Below are 19,384 nucleotides of genomic sequence, written 5' to 3'. Positions count from 1 at the left end.
AAAAAATATTTTTTATTCTCCTCCCTTTTCACATTTTCTCCCAAATTTACACCCAACAATAAACAATAATCAGCAACAAATGGAATGTCAATCCCCTTATCAATAACAACGATCCCATCCTCCCACCAAACCCCAAACATTGGCCCACGTGTTAACAAAAACAAATGACAAAAAGGAATCCGGAATCACCCATAATCACCATTAACACATACAGTCCCCCTCCCCCCAACCCTCCCAGCACCCCCCTAATGTTCAATGTAATCCAATTCTCAAAAGTGCATAATGAATAACGCTCATGAATTGTAGAACCCCTCCATCCTTCCCCTCAGTTCAAATTTGACGTTTTCAAGCGTTAAGAATACCAGCAGGTCCCCCCCGCCACGCCAGGGCACAGGGTGGAGAGGTTGACCTCCACCCTAACAGGATCCGCCTTTGGGCGATCAACGAGACGAAGGCTACATCTGCCTCCACGCCCGTTTCCAACCCCGGCTGGTCCGACACCCCGAATATGGCCTCCCGAGGACCCGGGTCCAGTTTCACGTGCACCACTTTAGAGATTACCCTGAACACGGGAGATTCCCGCCCCCCTGCAACGTTCACACACATCTTCTACCCGCTCAAAGAGCCGGCTCATCCTCACCCTTGTAAGGTGCGCTCTATACACACCTTCAGCTGTATCAGCCCCAACCTTGCACACGAGGTGGAGGCGTTCACCCTCCGGAGCAGCTCAAACCAGAACACATCCTCCATATCCTCTTCCAACTCTTCGGCCCACTGTGCCTTGTTCTCTTCTAGCGGCGCCTTCTCCTCCTCCAAAATAGCCCCGTAAACCGATTGAATGGCGGAGTGGACTCGATGGGCCGAATGGCCTTACTTCCACTCCTATGTCTTATGGTCTTATCTCCTCGGGACTGTCGGGAGCGGTGTTGTCCCTAGCGCCTTCAATCCCGACCCCCTACCCAAGCTCTCCATTCTGAGCCATTGGGAGTGAACCTCTCTGACCCAGCTCAGTACCTTCTCCACATTCGCCGCCCAGTAATAATACATCAGGTTCGGAAGACCCAAACCCCCTGGCCTGCCTTCCTCTCTGTAGTAGCACCTTTTAAATTCTGGCCACCTTCCCTCCCCACATGAATGAGGTAATCATCCCTTCAATCTCTCTAAAAAAAATGCCTTTGACAGGAAAATCAGCAGGCATTGAGAAATAAACAGGGATCGCGGCAGCATATTCATTTTAACTGCCTGTACCCGACCCGCCAATGAGAGGGAGACCATCCCACCTTGCCAGATCAGCTTTCACCCTCCCCGCCAAACTAGAAATGTTGTACCTATGGAGCCCCCCCCAATCACGAGCAACCTGACCCCCAGGTATCTAAAGTGAGTCCCTGCCTTACGAATGGCAGCCCCTCCACCCCTGCCCGAGACACCACAAAATATTCACTCGTCTAGATTTAATTTGTACCCGGAGAAAGACCCAAACACCCAAAGCAGCTCCAGTATTCCCCGTATTGACACACTTGGTTCCGACACGTATAATAATATACGTGTCCTAATTCCTTTCTCCTCCCATCTCCGAAAATTTCCATCCCACTTCCCTGGCTCAAATCTATGGTTCCCCCAAATCGGCATTTCCCTTGACCCTGCCCCCAACCCGAAGTGCTGTCGAAACTGCCACCAAATTCTCAACAAAGTTATTATTACCGGACTCCCGGAGTATCTCCCCGGGGCTGTTGGGAGCGGTGTTGTCCCTAGCGCCTTCAATCCCAACCCCCTACCCAAACATACAAGGACACCCTGTGCTCTATCCCCCCCACACTATCCCTTTCCATACCCCCGAACTTCTTAATGCAATGGCCAATGGCTCAATCGCGAGTGCAAACAGCAGAGGGGGGGACATAGGAGACACTAAGCATCTTAAAGGCATTCCCAAACCTGCCCATTTTGAATAAGAATTGGACGATAGCATAATTTAAGTAGTTTTGAAATGAGTAAAATGACAGGTTAAAGATGGTTCACCTAACTGCGCAGAAAGCATTGTAATAAATACATTCCCTCCAGCACACTGCAATGTCTATAAGAACATGTTGCAAAATTTCTCACCTCTTGCTTGGTTCCACTGATGAGCCTCTCCAATCAAACTAGGATCAAACTGATAGTGTCCATTTCGACAAAAATATTCATCGGTGCTGAAAATCATTCCATTAGGTTCCTGTTGAACAAGCATTCTGTCCAAAACTTATTAGTTGTATGTGGAAATTCTCAAACTATACAATAAGCTTGCATTAGAAAAATTGTTCTTTTGCAACTTGGAAATAGATTTTACTTGTTTCCACTATTAACAAAGTTTTAGTGCAGGTGAGTGCCATTGGGTCCTTATTGCCTGTGCTGAGAAAACGAGTCTCATTTAGAGAATACTGATCATTCACTTCGGCATCCAGCTTTTCAGTTTCAAAGAATACAGTCCTAGCTGTTCTAGCTCTTATTCCCTGTACCACAAGTCCCTCAATTTTTGGTATCATCGCAGACTGGCATTGCACTGACTCCTGAACTAGACATTAGCTCCATTATCCAAAAGCAAGTCAGTATTGAATCTTGTGTTTGTAGCATCAAGTCAAAAAACAGACCCAAATGCATTCTACAAATTTCACCTCATTTAAATCTTGCAATAGAATAACAAAATGATTACAGCACAAAACGCCATTCAGCTCATCTTATCCATGCCAGCTCATTGCAAGGGCGACTCAACTAATCCCACATCCCTGCCTTTATCCTGTAGCCTTGCAGCTTTTCTCTCTTTAGGTATTTACCCAATCCCCTTTTGAAAGCCACAATTGAACCACGCTCCGGAAATGCATTCCAGATGCTAACCACTTGCTGTGTAAAGTTTTACCTCTTATCGGTTTTAGTTCTTTTGCCAATCATTTGAAATTGACGACTTATGATTCTCAACCATTCTGCCAACAGAAACTGTTGCTCTGTATCTACTGTCAAAGCCCCTCATGATATTGAACACCTCCGTCAAATCTCCTCTCTTCTCTAAGGAAAACAAACTAATCATGTAACTGAAGTCCCTTGTCATTCTCGTAAATCTTTTCCATACAATCTGTAAAGCCTTCACATCCTTCAAAGTGCAGCACCCAGAATTGTAGTTGAGGATGAACTTGGGTTATTAAACTTGTTCAGTTTTTTTGCTTTCAGCATAAATGCTGTGTTATCAACCTGCACTGCCACCTTCCACAATTTGTGAACAATGTTCACAGGTTTCTCGGTTTCTGCACCTGCTTTGGAATTATGCCCTTTTTATATTGCCTCTCCTGGTTCTTCTTACAAATATAAACCACTTCATTTTTCTCTACATTAAATTTCATCTGCATATTTTGAATTTGTGCCCTGTACACAAGTTCAGATAATTAACATGCATTAAGAAAAGCAGTAGTGCAAGGATAGGCCACTGGTCAAAGTATCAACAACTGGTCCTTGTATTTACACTGGCAAGTCCCACTGTATATTTTCTTCAATCTGTAAAACAACTGTTCGCCACTATTGTTTCCTACCATTTAGTCAATTTTGTGTCCATGCTGTCACTTCGGCTTCAACTTTGTTGGCAATCCTATTCTGTGGCACTTTATCAAACACCCTTGGGAAGTGCACAGAGACCAAGTTAATCATATTACCCTCATATACCCTCTTCTGTTACCTCAGCAAAAAACTCAAACAAATTAGATAAACACAATTTACCATTAACAAAAAGTGGCATCCCTGATAAATACTAGCAAATCTCCTCTGCACCCCCTTTACACGTCAACTGTAGGAATATCATCAGCCTTCTCTAATATTTCTGGTTTGCAATTTATTGCTGGTAACATTGTTGATATTATAATGGTCGCAGACTGAAATAATCAGGATTCCATGTAACAATTGTTCTTGTGCTGTTGAATGGAATGGGCAATTTTTGTGAAGAGGAGTTGGCCTAGGTTAAAAGGGCATGGAAAAGTGAAAGACAGAAAAGATGTGGGAAAAGGAAAGAGGGCAGTAATATGTCTCCTTCTTCTTCCTTCCCTCCTAGTATGGAGAGAAAATGGGTGGTATTAGTGTACCTTCCTGTCACTGTCAGCACCAATTCTGCTTTCAGTGGGGTGGTGACATATCAGATTGAAAGTATTGACTTTGCTCCAAATCTTGAAGGGAGGGTGATGTAGGAATATAGATCCAGCAGTTCACAAGTCATATTCCGGTTCCTACTGGTTTGATTGAGGGTTGGTCCAAATGCAAGGGGGCTATTCTGATTTCCTTACCAGCCTCACTTTTGTTTCTATGAGTTGGAGAGAGTTGGAGTTAAAATTAGAGGTCTAAGCACAGAAAACAATCCTTCGATCCATGGCTGCAAAAAAAACACCTCTAACTATTCTAATCTCATTTTCCAGCGCTTGGCCTATCGCTTTATTTGCCTTGGCATCGCAAGTGTGCACCTAAATACTCATTAAATGTTATGAGGATCCTTGCCTCTACCACCCTTGCAGGCCATGAGTTCTAGACTCCCACCACCCTCTGGATGAAAATGATTTTCCTTACATTCCCTCTAAATCCCCTGCCCCTTACCTTAAATCTGTGCTCCTGGCCACTGATCCCTCCACCAAGGGTAAAAGTTTCTTCCTGTATCCTCTATCTATAGCCCTTATAAATCTCAATCATTGCCCCCTCAGTCTTCTCTGCTCCCAAGGAAGACAATCCAAGTCCATCCAATCTTTCTTCATAACCTAAACTCTCCAGCCCAGGAAACATCATGGCAAATCTCCTCTGCACCCTTTCCAGTGGTATCACAACCCTCACCCAATGTGGATGCCAAAACTGCACACATACTGTGCAGCTGTGGCCGAACCAACCTTTTATGCAGCTCCAGCATAACCTCCCTGCTCTTAAACTCTATGCCTCTGCTAATAAAGGCATGTATAACCACATACCTTCTTAACCACTTATCCACCTGCCCTGCTACCTTAAGGGACTGTACATGTGCACACCAAGGTCCCTCTGATTCTCAATAATTCCCAGGGTCCTGCCATTCTGTATTCCCTTGCCTCGTTTGTCCTTCCAAGTGCATCACCTCGCACTTAGCCGGACTGAATTTCATTTGCCACTGATCAGCCTGTCTATCTCCTCCTGTAATCTAAGGATATCCTCTTCACTGTTTACCCTTCCACCAATTTTCATATCATCCACAAATTTACAGATCAACCCTCCTACATTGTGGTTTATATTAAAGGTTTAGACTTCACACAGCAACAGCCCCAACACTGATCCCTATCGGACCCCACTGGACACAGGCATCCAGTCAGAAAAGCACCCCTCTACCATCACCCTCTGCTTCCTGCACTCAGCCAAATCTGGATCCAATGTGTCAAATCTCCTTGGATCCGATTGGACTTTGCTGTCAGTCTGCCATGTGGGAATTAATCAAAAGCCTTGCTGAAGTCCAAGTAGACTATTTAAAATGCATTGTCCGCCTCATAGGCCAAGTTCCTCATGGCGTGGGCCACTGTGATTTCAGCAGTCGTGAGCCTAGTGTGGCGGCTGCAGAGACACCAACTCCGCCGAGAGCTGTGCCGCTGGCCGGGGAGGCTTCAGCCAGGGCGGGGGGTACTCACGGCTGCAGTTTGTCAGCCCTGCGCATGTTGTCATGGGAGTGTCCCTTTAAGAAATGTTTTTGTCTTATCACATGACTTCAGTGATGTCATTGTGTGGGTGGAGCTGAGCTGTGGCTCTGGGTTTTACTTTTGCTTTTGAGTTTGAACTACATAGGTTGAAAGAAGTGTTTCTCTATCTTCATTTTAAAAGCTGTTTCTAGACTGCTTGATGAAGATAATTGCTTTCTGGAAGGAATTCAAACCTGCTGTTTGGAAAGGGGAACAAGAGTATTAATAAGAAGTCTTATACCAGTAAGAATGCCTTGTGCTGGGCCACACCTTTGAAAAGGGATTTCTGGTTTTACTTGGATTTTGTTATTGAATTGGAGCAGTTAAGGGAGAATTCATTCAGGGTTATATATAGATTACTGTCGCTGTGTGGGCTCTTTGTTTGTAGTTGATAAAAAATTTTACTGTGTGTGTTTATACAAATGTAAACTAAATTCGTAGAATAAAGCTTGTTTTTTGATTAAAAGCGCCTACGAACTCTGTTGAATAACACCTGGAAGGCAGGATCTTGTGCTCATCATAACCAAAATCAATAAACATTTGTGGGTCAGGTGAACTCCATGATATACTTTGGAGTTTTCTAAATCCTGGCCCATAACAAAGTCCAGCACGGACCTGGCAATTCTCCCACCGTTTTTCACTTGTTCCGCGGGTGTTTCGCACGGCGCTGCTGCTAGCCCCTCACCGGTACGGGAATCGGTACGGGTGCGGCTCCGATTTTCCCATCGCGAAACACCACGGATGCTCCGTTGGCGTCAGCACTTCGACGCAGGAACGGAGAATCCAGCTCTTTATTTCCTTTTGCCAATTGAAGTGACTGCTTCTCAAAAGGGAGCTTGCATTCATTCAAGTGCCTGTGTTTCAAGTAGAATCACTGTTGGAAACTTTTGCATTCATTCAAGTGCCTATGTTTCAAGTAGAATCATTGCTGGAAACTTGGAAATCAATTTGTGAATAGCAGAGTTCCACAAACAGCAATGTGATAAATGATCTGTTTTAGGGATGTCAGTTGAGGGATCAACGTTAGCCAGGACAATAGACACCTCCCCACCACTTCAGGTTGTAGTGCTATGGAAACCACCTGACCACAGTTTAACATTGCATCTGAAAGCTGGCACCTGACAGTGTAGCATTTCCTTAAATGTTGCTGCACTCAAGTGTCACACTAGTTTACTTGAGTGTCTGTAATGGGATTTGAAGTAGAAACCTTCTCGCTCACAAGTGAAAGTTCCGCGATTGAATCCACTGGTTGTAAACTGGTTTCTCTAAAAATATGATAGTGTTACATTAAGGTAAATGATTTTCTCTTCCCTCCAATGTGCCTCTTAATTATGAAAATAAACTAAATATATAGTTTTCATACCTGGCTTGGGTACTTTTCCCAGATCCAGGTAATCCCCTCATCAAAATTAACACTTTAGATATTCCTGGTGTCTTCCTATGCATATGCTGTGGAAACAGATACTCGCAAGTCTGTGACTGCTGAATGACATGTTGATTTAACCACGGTTTTAAATGCAAGTTGTTGGCACCCAATCTCATCATCTGAGGTGGATCAGGACTAGGCACAGCTCCTGCAGGACTCCATGGTGAAACAGTACGAGGCTTTGGTTTTACAGGACTCATAGCCACAGGGGTGACAAAAGTCTTTGGCATACTCATAGGCTGGAATTCAGGAGCCCATGGATTCCATGAGATGGGAGATGTATTTGGAACATTTGTAAAGAGCACGCTATGGGAATATTGAGGATAGTTTGCTTCCCCGCTGTTCGTTAATTTGGGGAGTTTTTCACCACTAGCATCTTGCCCTACATCAAACCAGTAAGGAAAGCAGGTTGTGTTTTGTTGCATGTTGTTTGAATTACTCCCTTTATTAGCTAATGGTTTTGATGAGAGAGTACTGCTTTTTGGCTTTAATTCATTTGTTCCTTTATATTCTTGAGGTTCTTCAAATATTTCTGAGTTTTCTGCTGATAGATTCTTGTTTGGTCTAAACCATGATATTTGACTTCCACCTGTTCCAGAACATTTTCCTACTATTTTAGTAGAAATGCCACTACTTTGTGATGATCCAGTTTGCTGGTCCACTGTATTTGAGTGTAGGTCGTACTTTTGACTAGAATGCTCTGAACCACCATATTTGGTTGAGCCAATGTTCATAGAAATAGCTACTGATAGACTGTTACTTTCACTTTGATTTGTCCAAATATCTGCACTACTTGTGCTTGTACTGCCTGGAAAAGCAACTTCAGGCTCAATGGAGGACTTGTTGTTGCTGGGTCTTTCAACAGCTTCTGAAGTGAACTTGCCATATTCGAATTGAACTTCTGATCTTTTCTCAAAGATGTTGTTTTCACAACCAAAATATTGACTCAAATTTTCTTCACAGTCTTTTGAATTTAAAGCAAATGGTGAGGGCCCGACACTCACCCTATCATCTGCTCCTGTTTGCTGTTGATCTGACATATGACTGAAAGAGTCCAAATTTGACTGAAGTAGTTGAGGCAACCCGTCACGAACACAGAGTCTAGAAAACTGGCTGATCGGAGAATTATACCGGTTCATAAATGGCTGGTACTGTTGATATGATATGAACTGTTCTGGGCCAGTTTCATAATTTGTGTTTGTGCTATACTTCTCCAATTCATTTTCAGTGGAAGGGTCCAATTGTTGAGTTAAATGAAATCCAGATGTTCCAGTACTTTCAGAAACAACTGAATTACTTCCATGGTCTTTCATTACTCCGTTGCTGTCACTATTAACTTCACTATCACTCAGGACAGCTGCCACATGATCAAACCCGGTGAAGCTGGAAGTCGTGGCACCTTCAGCTGCATCAGACAGTACCAACAAAGAGTCCATCGCATCATCAGCTAGACAAAACAAAAAGGGAATCATCACATAAGTATGCTAATCAAACAAATTCAGAACGTTAAAAAAATTTGCAGACAAAAATGTCTTTTATTAATACATCAGACAGCGACTTCCGGCTGCGGCTATGCGGAGCCAAGTCGCACATTCGGCAGCTCCCGCTAAAAACGGACTTTTGGGCTCTTTTCAGGGACCCCAACGGCACTTTTTCGATGTTTCCCGGTGTGGGAAGGAGATTGCAATAGTTCCCAGGCAGTGTATGGCTTGGACCAGGAGCGGGGTGACTAAAAAAGTGGTGGTGAACCCAAAGAAGGTGCGAGGGAAGAAGAGCAAACTGGCGGCGGGCGGGGACCAGGCAGCGTGGATGCAGTAGGCGCAGGAGCAGCAGTAGGTTATCCAGCGCTGCTTCAGGGAGATTAAAGCGGACCTGCTGGAGCTGATGAAAGCTTCTATAGACAAGCTGCTGGAGACCCAGACGGCCCAGGGGGTGGCGATCTGCGAGGTCCGACAAAAGGTAACCGACAACGAGGACGAGATCTTAGGCCTTGCGGTAAAGGTGGAGGCGCACGAGGCGCTCCACAAGAAATGGCAGGAACGGTTCGAGGAGATGTAGAATCGGTCGAGGCGGAAGAATTTGCGGATTCTGGGCCTCGCAGAGGGGCTGGAGGGGTCGGACGTGGGGGCCTATGTGGTCACCATGCTAAACTCACAAATGGGAGCGGGGTCCTTCCAGGGGCCCCTGGAGCTGGAAGGGCCCCATAGAGTGCTGGCGAGGAGGCCCAAGGCTAACGAGCCACCGCGGGCGGTGCTGGTGCGGTTTCATCGGTTTGTTGATCGGGAGTGCGTGCTCAGGTGGGCCAAGAAAGAGAGGAGCAGCAGGTGGGAGAACGCGGAGGTTCGGATATACCAGGACTGGAGTGCGGAGGTGGCGAAGAGGAGGGCTGGGTACAATCGGGCGAAGGCGGTGCTGCACAGAAAGTGGGTGAAGTTTGGCATGCTGCAGCCGGCGCGACTGTGGGTCACCTACAAGGACCGGCACCATTACTTCGAGTTTCCAGAGGAGGCGTGGGCCTTTTGTTCAGGCCGAGGAACTGGACACAAACTGAGGGTCAGGATGGGTGGTCGGGGATTGTTGTTGGGGTGTTATACTTTGAGGGAGGAGTTCTAAGCCCTTATTTCTGTTTGGTTCGATGAGGGTGGTTAGGTGGGTTGGGCACTGTTTTGGTTGGGTCTGTCGGGAGGGCTCTTGAAGGGGAGGTAAGTAAATGGAGTAGGGGCAGATGGCCGGTCGGGGGGATGGGGCCCTGCGGGGGAGGGGGAGGCCCGAGTCGGGGGTGAGGGGACTGGGCCTGTAAAAGGAACGGCGACAGGGGTGGCGGGGCCGGGCAGGTGGAAAGCACGGGCTTTTTCCCACGCTGAAGGTTGGAGGGACGGGGCCGGGGCAGGAAAGCGAGGTTGTTTCCCGCGCTCGAGATGGAAGGGGGAGGCGGAGAGCATGTGGATGGGTAATGGAGGAGGAGGCTATGTCCCACAATGGGAGGAGTCGAAGGAGAAGCGGGAGTAGCCGGGGTCAGCTGACTTGCGGGAGTGCAATGGGGGGGGGGGAGGGAGGAAAGAGAGAGAGAGAGAGAGAGAGAGGGAGAGAGGGAGAGAGAGAGAGAAGCTAGGAGGGATCCTAGCTGGGGAGGGGGTGGAAGGAGAACCAGGTTTCTGCTGCTATGGTCAGGGGGGAGCTGGAGCAAGTAGAGGGGGTTGGGACGGGGGTCTGCCGCCGTGGGGAACGGGCCGGGTGTGGGGTGCAGGCGCGCAGCTGGCCAAGGAGGGGTTATGGCTAGTCGGCGGGGGAGGGGGCGGGTGGGCCCCGATCCGGCTGATAACCTGGAATGTAAGGGGACTGAACGGACCGATCAAGCGGGCCCGGGTGTTCGCGCACCTGAAAGGGCTGAAGGCATATGTGGTCATGCTCCAGGAGACACACCTGAAGGTGACAGACCAGGTAAGATTGAGGAAGGGGTGGGGAGGTCAGGTGTTTCACTCAGGTCGGGATGCCAAAAATCGGGGGGTGGCGATCATGGTGGGAAAGAGGGTGTCGTTCGAGGTGTCAAGCATTGTGACAGACAATGGCGGCAGGTACGTAATGGGAAGTGGTAAGCTGCAAGGGGAGAGGGTGGTGCTGGTCAATGTGTATGCCCCGAACTGGGATGATGCGGGGTTTATGCGGCGCATGTTGGGTCGGATCCCGGACTTGGAAGTGGGGGGCCTGATAATTGGGGGGGGGGGGGGGGGGGGGAGCCGAATTCGACCTGTTGACCACCAGGAAGGCGGAGGTGCAGCGGAGGAAGGCCCAGGGGGCAAATTACGAGTATGGGGAAAAGGCAAGCCGGATGCTGGCGCAGCTAGGGAGATCGGGGGAGTAAAGGACAGGGGAGGGAGGGTGGTATGGAGTGTGGTTGACATCAATGGGGTCTTCAGGGACTTTTATGAGGAATTGTATCGGTCCGAGCCCCCACTGGAGGAGGGAGGGATGGGCCGCTTTCTGGACCAAGTGAGGTTTCCGAAGGTGGAGGGACTGGTAGCGGGATTAGGGGCCCCGATTGGGCTGGAGGAGCTGGCCAAAGGGGTAGGGAGCATGCAGGCGTAGGCACCGGGGCCGGACGGTTTCCCAGTCGAATTCTACAAGAAATCTGTGGACCTGTAGGGCCCGTTGCTAGTTAGGACCTTCAATGAGGCAAGGGAGGGGGGGGTTTTGCCCCCGACGATGTCCCGGGCACTGATCTCCTTGATCCAGAAGCGGGAGAAGGATCCCCTGCAGTGTTGGTCTTACAGGCCGATTTTGCTGTTAAATGTAGATGCCAAGGTGCTGGCGAAGGTCTTAGCCACGAGAATTGAGGATTGTGTGCCGCACGAAGACCAGACGGGATTCGTGAAGGGGATGCAGTTGAACGCGAATGTGCGGAGGCTCCCGAACGTGATTATGATGCCGGCGAGGGAGGGGGAGGCGGAGATAGTGGTGGCGATGGACGCTGAGAAGGCCTTCGCTAGGGTAGAATGGGGGTACTTGTGGGAGGTGCTGAAGAGGTTCGGGTTTGGGGAGGGGTTTGTTAGGTGGGTTAGGTTGTTGTGCGAGGTCCCGATGGCGAGTGTGGCCACGAACAAGAGGAGGTCTGAGTACTTTCGGTTGCATCGAGGGACGAGGCAGAGGTGTCCCCTGTCCCCCCTGCTCTTCGCACTGGCGATTGAACCACTGGCTATGACCCTGAGGAGTCGAGGAACTGGAGGGGGTTGGTGCGGGGCGGGGAGGAACATAGGATGTAGCTCTATGCGGACGACTTGCTGCTGTATGTGGCGGAACGGTGGGGGATTGCCGGAGGTAATGAGGATCCTCAGGGAGTTCGGGGATTTCTCAGGGTACAAGCTCAACATGGGGAAGAGCGAATTGTTCGTGGTTCACCCAGGGGACCAGGAGAGGGGGATTGGCGAGCTCACACTAAAAAGGGCGGAGAGGAGCTTCAGGTACATGGGGGTTCAGGTGGCCAGGAGCAGGGGGGCCCTGCATAGACTCAATTTCACAAGGCGAGTGGAGCAAATGGAGGAGTTCAAGAGGTGGGACACACTCCCGCTGTCCCTGGCGGGTAGGGTACAGTCAGTTAAGATGACGGTGCTCCCAAGGTTTTTGTTCCTGTTCCAGTGCCTCCCCATTTTTATCCCGAGGGCCTTCTTTGGGCGAGTAAATAGGAGCATAACGGGGTCTGTGTGGGTGCAAGGGACTCCGAGGGTGAGAAGGGTGTTCCTGGAGCGAAGTAGGGATGGGGGGGGGGCTGGCGCTGCCCAACCTCTGTGGGTACTACTGGGTCGCCAATGCGGTGATGGTGCGTAAGTGGGTGATGGAGGGGGAGGGGGCTGCATGGAAGAGGCTGGAGACAGCGTCTTGTCAGGGTACGAGACTGGAGGCGCTGGCAACGGCGCCGCTGCCATTCCCTCCAATGAGGTATACCACGAGCCCGGTGGTGGAGGCTACCCTCAAAATCTGGGGGTAGTGGAGGCGGCACAGGGGGGAAGTTGGGGCCTCGGTGTGGACGCAAATACGGGGAACCACCGGTTTGTCCCAGGGAAAATAGATGGAGGGTTTTCGGGGTGGCACAGGGCAGGGATAAGAAGGTTGGGGGACTTGTTTGTGGACGTGAACTGGCGGAGAAGTATGGGCTCCCCCCGGGGAACGCCTTCAGATATCTACAGGTAAGGGCGTTTGCCAGGCGGCAAGTGGTGGAATTCCCACGGCTGCTGCCACGCACAGTGCAGGATAGGGTGCTCTCGGGGGCAAAGGGGGGGGGGGGGGGGGGGGGGGTGGGAGTGGAGAAGATCTCGGAAACTTACCAGGTGATGCAGGAGGAGGAGGAGGCCTCGATGACGGAGTTGAAAGGTAAGTGGGAGGAGGAGTTGGGAGAGGAGATCGAAGAGGGGACGTGGGCAGATGCCCTAGGGAAGGTGAACTCTTCCTCTTAGTGTGCGAGGCTCAGCCTCATACAGTTTAAGGTATTACACAGGGCATACATGACCGGGACAAGGATGAGCCGGTTCTTTGGGGGAGAGGACAGGTGTGTGAGGTGCTCAGGGAGCCCAGCAAATCACACCCATATGTTCTGGGCATGCCCAGCGCTGGAGGAATTTTGGAAGGGCATCGCAAGGACGGTGTCGAGGGTGGTAGGATCCAGGGTCAAACCGGGCTGGGGGCTCACAATATTTGGGGTTGCAGGGGAGCCGGGAGTGCAGGAGGCGAAAGAGGCCGGTATTCTGGCCTTTGCGTCCCTGGTGGCCCAGCGAAGGATTCTTCTTCAGTGGAGGGATGCCAGGCCCCCAAGCGTGGAATCCAGGATCAACGGTATGGCAGGGTTTATTAAATTGGAGAGGGTGAAATTCGCCTTAAGGGGATCGGTACAAGGGTTCTTTAGGCGGTGGCAACCGTTCTTGGACTTCCTGGCAGAACGGTAGACAATGAACAGCAACCCGGGGCGGGGGGGGGTTCAACTTTATTTTTATTTTTGTTTATTTGTCCTGGGGGGGATCTGAGGGGTGGTATATATTTGCTCTGTTTGCTTTGTGTTAAACTCAGGGTGTTAATTTATTATTTATGTATAGGCAGGGAGGGGCGCATGGTGGTTGATTTAATTTGTTCTGTATTAAATTTTATTGGGTTTTTTTTCCATTCTGTTGTTGATATTTTGAGAAAAGCCTAATAAAAATTATTATTTTTTAAATAAAAAATTAATACATCAGACAGCCAGGTCGTGCAAAGTAAGGAGCAAATTTCAAACATTCCGTCTTAAAGAGGAAATGAATCAGGATTTATACAAGAGAACAATTATTTAACAGTATCTTGTATGTGTTGGTAACATGTATATTAATCCACTTAGTGTCGTATGATGTGTTAAATTGGTATATGGTCGACTTCCGGTGGCGGCATGTAGGTGGAAGTCTCACCTTGGGTGGCTCCTGTTCGAGGCTCTGGTTTTTGGTGTTTAATGCCAGGGGCAGTTTTTTAATAAGCTGGTGAAGGAGGGGAATGTCGAAGATCCATAAAAAAGCCACTGGGAAGAAGGGGACAAACAAAAGTTTGCTGTTGAGCAAATGGGTCAGCCCGGCAGCAAGAAAAATGGCGGAGGCTGGATCGCTGGTTGGGGCCCCACCTTTCACAATGGAGACTTTGACCAAGATGATGGCTGGAGAGTTTGAGAGGCAGTTCGCCAAACACCTGGAGGTGATGCGTAAGGAGATGACGGCTGCAATGAAGGAGTTGGCAGAGGAGGCGAAGGAGGTGGTGTTGGAAGACATCGGCCGAGGTAGGTGAGCAAGGAGAGACTTTGAAGGGGGTGGAGGGAGCTCTGTCGCAACATAGTCACCAGTTCACCTCGATGGGGGAGAAGCTGCGGAGGGTGGAGGCCAACAAAGGGCTCAGAGCCAAGGTGGAGGTCCTGGAGAATAGGTTGAGGCGGCAGAATGAGAATTGTGGGCCTGCCAGGGGGTGGAGGGCCCGGGGCCGACTGAGTCCTTCGCGAAGATGCTGGCAGAGTTGTTGGGGGAAGGAGAAGAACCCTCCCGGTATGAACTGGACAGGGCTCACCGGTCGCTCGGGCCCAAGCCGAAGACAAACGAGCCGCCAAGGGCAGTCATAATTTGTTTTCACAAATTCCATGTCAAAGAAAAGGTCCTGAGTTGGGCAAATCAAAAGTGCAGTGGGAAGGAGCTGGTATTCATATATACCAGGACTTAACAGTGGAGGTGGTGAGGAGGCGGCGGCCTGTGGTTTGGTGAAGGTGGACTACAGTCGGTGGAGGTTTGGCGTGGTCTACCCGGCGAAGCGGAGGGTGACCCATAATTCGAGGGACTTGTACTTTGAGGCGGCGGAGTCATTCATGAAGGCTGAAGGACTGGGGTTAAAATGAGATGAGACTGGGGTTTGGTTCTGGACTGAAGGAAAGGGGAGTGAAATGCTGTAGACAGCCTCGTTTCTTGTTTTGGGGTGTGTATTTGTTCTGAATGTTTGAGGGAGGGGAACAGTTGGGGGTTTAGCTTTTGTGTTGGTTAATGGGGAAGGGTAGGGTGCCCTCTGCTATAGGTTACAGTGGGTATGAGAATATTGAGCTTTGGGGTTATGGCAGTTTACTGGGATGCAGTTTTTTTGCACTGGTTTTGTTTGTTTGTCTTTGTTTTCAGAGACTGGTTCACGGGGGAGGAGAGTGGGAGTAGGGGGGCCTGGGCAGGGACCTCCACACTGGCAAGGGAGGGTTGGCTAGTGAACAGGAGTGTGATAGGGGAGGGGCCACGGTCATTGGAACCTGGTCGAACAGGTTTCAATGGGCCTGGGAGGTGTGAAGGGGGGGGGGAAAAAATCGCTACTGGGAGAGATGTTTGCAAGAGAAAGTGGATGGGGGGATTCTTGGAGGGAGGAGGGGTTTGATGACACAAAAGGACGTGGCGGGTCAGGCCCAGTGGGCAGGACTCTGGGTTTTGATGGCGGACAGGAAGGGGGGGGGGCCCTGAGAGACCCCCGGTCAGAATAGTAACGTGGAATGTGAGGGGGTTGGGAGGACCAGTGAAGAAGTCACAGGTGTTTGCACATTTAGAGTCTAAAGGCCGACGTGGTGATGCTGCAGGAGACCCATCTGAAGGTGAAGGATCAGGTGAGACTTGGGAAGGGTTGGGTGAGTCAGCTTTTCCATTCAGGTTTCGATAGCAGGCTCGAGGAGTAGCGGTATTGGTGGGCTAGAGGGTGAGATTTTGAATGGAGAAGGTGGTGGTGGACCAGGGGGATAGGTGCGTGATTGTGATAGGGGCATTAGAGGAGAGGCTGGTGGCACTGGCGAGCATATATGGCCCCAACAGGGATAATGCAGGGTTTGCAAAGAGGGTGGCGGGGTGCCATCCCGGATTTGGACACGCACCCGAGTTAATAGTGGAGGGGACTGGAATATGGTGCAGGAGCCAAAAGTGGAAAGGTCTCCGCCGTGCTCGCTGAGCGGGTGTATTTTTTTTTCTCCCCGGTACATAAAGTGTGCTCAAGAATAGATTTTCTTATGATTGGGGAAGGTGTTATCGGCAGAGGTAAAAGGGTCGGAGTATTCAGCGATATTGATTTTGGATGGATGTGGTTCTGGAGCCGGGGTGGGGCTGTTAGGGGACCTGAATTTTTGAGAAGACTGAGAAGGTGGGGGCGGTGCAGTGGCTATCACTGCTGCCTACCGCATTGAGGACCTGGGTTCGTTCCCAGCCCCGGGTTGCTGTCTGTGTGGAGTTTGTACATTCTCCCCGTGTTTGCGTGAGTTCCACCCCTACAACCCAAAGATGTGCAGGGTAGGTGGATTGGCCACAGTAAATTGCCCCTTAATTGGAAAAAAATAACTGGGTACTCTGAAGTTGTGGGGTTTTTTTTTATAAAAGATTGGGAAGGTGATCGATGAATATGTGGGGTTTAATTGCACAGAGGAAGTTCTGCGGTTGGTGGTCTGGGAATCTCTGAAGGCAGTAGTCATGGGGAAGGTGATTTTGTTTAAAGCGAAGGTGGGCAGGGAGGAGAGATAGTCGCGCCAGAAATCGATAGAGGAGATGCTGGAGGTGGGTAAGAGGTACGCAGAGGACCTGGGTCTGGTCCTTTTGGCCAGGAGGAAGGAGTTTCAGGCAAGTTTGACCGGTTGTCCGCAGGGAAGGTGGTACGCCAGTTGATAAGGGCGTGGGGACAGTCTATGAACATGGGGAGAAGTATGTTGACCGGCTAGCTTCGGAGGGAGGCGACAGCACAGGAGATAGTCCAGGTGCGGGATAAGAGGGGGAAGCTCGTGGTGACCCCGGAGCAGATCAATAAAGTTTTTGATGTGTTCTTTGAGAAGTTGTGTAGGGCGGAGCCACTGGGAGAAGAGTGAGAGATGAGGGAGTTCCTGGATGAGTTGGGGTACCAGAGATTGGGTGAAGAGGACAGGGCAGGGCTGGAGATTCAGTGGGGGAGCAGGAGGCAATTGGGAGGATGCAGTCAGGAAAGGCGGCAGGACAAGATGGGTTTCCAGTGGAATATTGTAAGAAGTTGAAGGACAGGATGGCGCCACTGATGGCGGGAATGTTTCAGGAGTTGATAGGTAGGGGAGTCTTGCCACAGACGTTGGGGAAAGCTTCAATTTCTTTGCTGCTAAAGAAGGTTAAGGACCTAGTGGAGTGTAGATCGTATAGGCCCATATACCTACTGAATGTAGACGTCAAGCTATTGGCAAAGGTGCTGGCAGCAAGGTTGGAGGGTTGTCTCCCAAAGGTGATGGTGATGAGAGAGGATCAGACGAGATTTGCAAAGGAAAACCACTGTTTTCGAATGGGAGAAGGTTGTTAAATGTGATCATATTACTGATGGAGGGAACGAAGGCGGTGGCAGCACTGGATGCAGAGAAGGCGATTGATCGGGTGGAGTGGGATTATTTGATGGCAGTATTAGAAAGATTTGGAATCGGGCCGAGGTTCGCGGCGTGAGTACGGCTGTTATGCAAGCAGCCGATGGAGAGTGTTCGCACTAATAATATAAATTCTGGGTACTTTGCTCTGCATCGGGGTACGAGGCAGGGGTGTCCTATGTTTCCACTGTTGTTTGCACTGGCTATAGAGCCTTTGGCCATTGCGCTAAGGAGCTCGGTTGTGGAAGGGGATAGTGGGTGAGTGAAGCATGGAGTATCCTTACATGCTGACTATCTGCTACTGTACATTTGAGCTGAGCACGTCGGTGGGGAGTACTATGGGGCTGCTCCAAAGATTTGGGTTGTTTTTGGGGTATAAACTGAACCTAGGCAAGAGCGAGTTTATTATGGCTTCCCAGCCAGGAGTGGGAGGTGGGGGGAGGCTGCCATTTTGCTTGGCTGCAACCCACTTTAGGTACTTGGGAGTGCAGGGGCCGTGGGATTGGGGTGGGCTGCGAAGGTATACTTTTACTAGTTTGGTGGGGACGGTAAAGGTCAATTTGGCAAGGTGGGTCAACCTTCCTCTGTCGGTGGGTCAGGTGCAGGCAGTTAAAATTAATGTGTTACCGCGATTTTTGTTCCTATTTCAGTACATGCTGGTCTTTCTACCGAAATCTTCAAGGAGGACAAATCGGTCACCTCGTTTATTGGTTGGGGGGGGGTCGGAGGAGGAGGAGGAAGAAAGAGTCTCGATGGGTTCAGATGGAGTGGAGGGCTCGTGTAGAGAGTTGGGGTTTTGGGCATTGGCATGGCGCCACTCCCGATGGCACCAGGTAAGTATTCGGGAGTCCGTTGGTGGTGGCAGAACTGGAGGCAGTTTAAGCAACATTTTAAGCTGGGGGCTGGGTCAGGGGGGATGCCGATTAGGGGGAATCCCCCTTAGGGAGAAGAGGGTTATATCGGCGAATTATGGGAGGATCCTGGTGAAGGATAGGGAGTCCATTGGTGGGGTTATGATGAAGTGGGAGGAAGAGCTTTTTGGGGGGGGGGGGGGGGGGGGGCAGCAATGGAAGAGGGACTGTGGTGTGAGGTGTTGCGAAGGGTGTACGCCTCAACCTTGTGCGTGAGGTTGGGGCTCATGAAATTGAAGGTTGTGTATAGGGCACACCTCACAAAATCAAAGATGATCCATTTGTTTGAGGGGTGGAGGATGTTTGTGAACTATGTGGGAGGGGCTCCGCAAACCATGTTCACGTGCTTTGGTCCTGCCCGAAGCTAGAAAGGTTGGCAGGAGGTATTAGCACCATCTCGGGGGTTTTGCATATGGATGTGGAGCCTGGTCCCCTAGAAGCCATTTTCGGGGTGTCTGAATGGTCTAAGTTGCAGGCGGGTGCGGGGGAAGACTTATTAGCCTTGCTCGCGGATCACTCATAGGTGGGTTTTGTTGGGGTGGAGGTCCGCTTCTTCGCCCTGTACATCAGCATGGCGGGAGGGGGGACCCCCTGGAGAAGGTGAAGTTTGAGCTGAGGGGGAGGGGGGGTGTAGGAGGTGTTCTACAATCCTTTGTTTATTATTTAGTATCGGGACTTGGTTGCCGTTGAATGTTGGGAGGCGGGGCGATAGTTTCATAGAATTTACAGTGCAGAAGGAGGCTATTTGGCCCATCGAGTCTGCACCGGCTTTTAGAAAGAGCATCCCACCTAAGCCCACACCTCCACCCTATCTCTGTAACCCAGCAACCCCATCTAGCCCAAGGGCTATTTAGCATGGCCAATCCACCTAACCTGCACATCTTTGGACTGTGGGAGGAAACCGGAGCACCCGGAGGAAACCCACGCAGACACAGGGAGAATGTGTAGACTCCACACAGACAATTTCCGTTTTTGTTCTACGAGT

The 19,384-nt window shown here is 50.0% G+C and overlaps 1 protein-coding gene across 1 annotated transcript in view; it reads right to left on the bottom strand.

Annotated features, from left to right (window-relative positions):
* Nucleotides 1-19,384, bottom strand: part of n4bp2 (NEDD4 binding protein 2) — a 164,990-nt gene that overhangs the window by 112,136 nt on the left and 33,470 nt on the right. Inside the window, exons 2-3 of the mRNA XM_072496602.1 lie at nt 7,054-8,563; nt 2,101-2,225 (exon numbers count right to left, since the gene is read on the bottom strand). Coding sequence (XP_072352703.1) covers nt 2,101-2,225; nt 7,054-8,563 — 1,635 coding nt within the window. The remainder of the gene's footprint in view (nt 1-2,100; nt 2,226-7,053; nt 8,564-19,384) is intronic.

This window comes from Scyliorhinus torazame, chromosome 3 (assembly GCF_047496885.1).
Source record: "Scyliorhinus torazame isolate Kashiwa2021f chromosome 3, sScyTor2.1, whole genome shotgun sequence".
Lineage (NCBI taxonomy): Eukaryota > Metazoa > Chordata > Chondrichthyes > Carcharhiniformes > Scyliorhinidae > Scyliorhinus > Scyliorhinus torazame.
The sequence above is the reverse complement of the archived record's forward strand: the minus strand, read 5'-3'. Positions and strand labels throughout refer to the sequence as shown.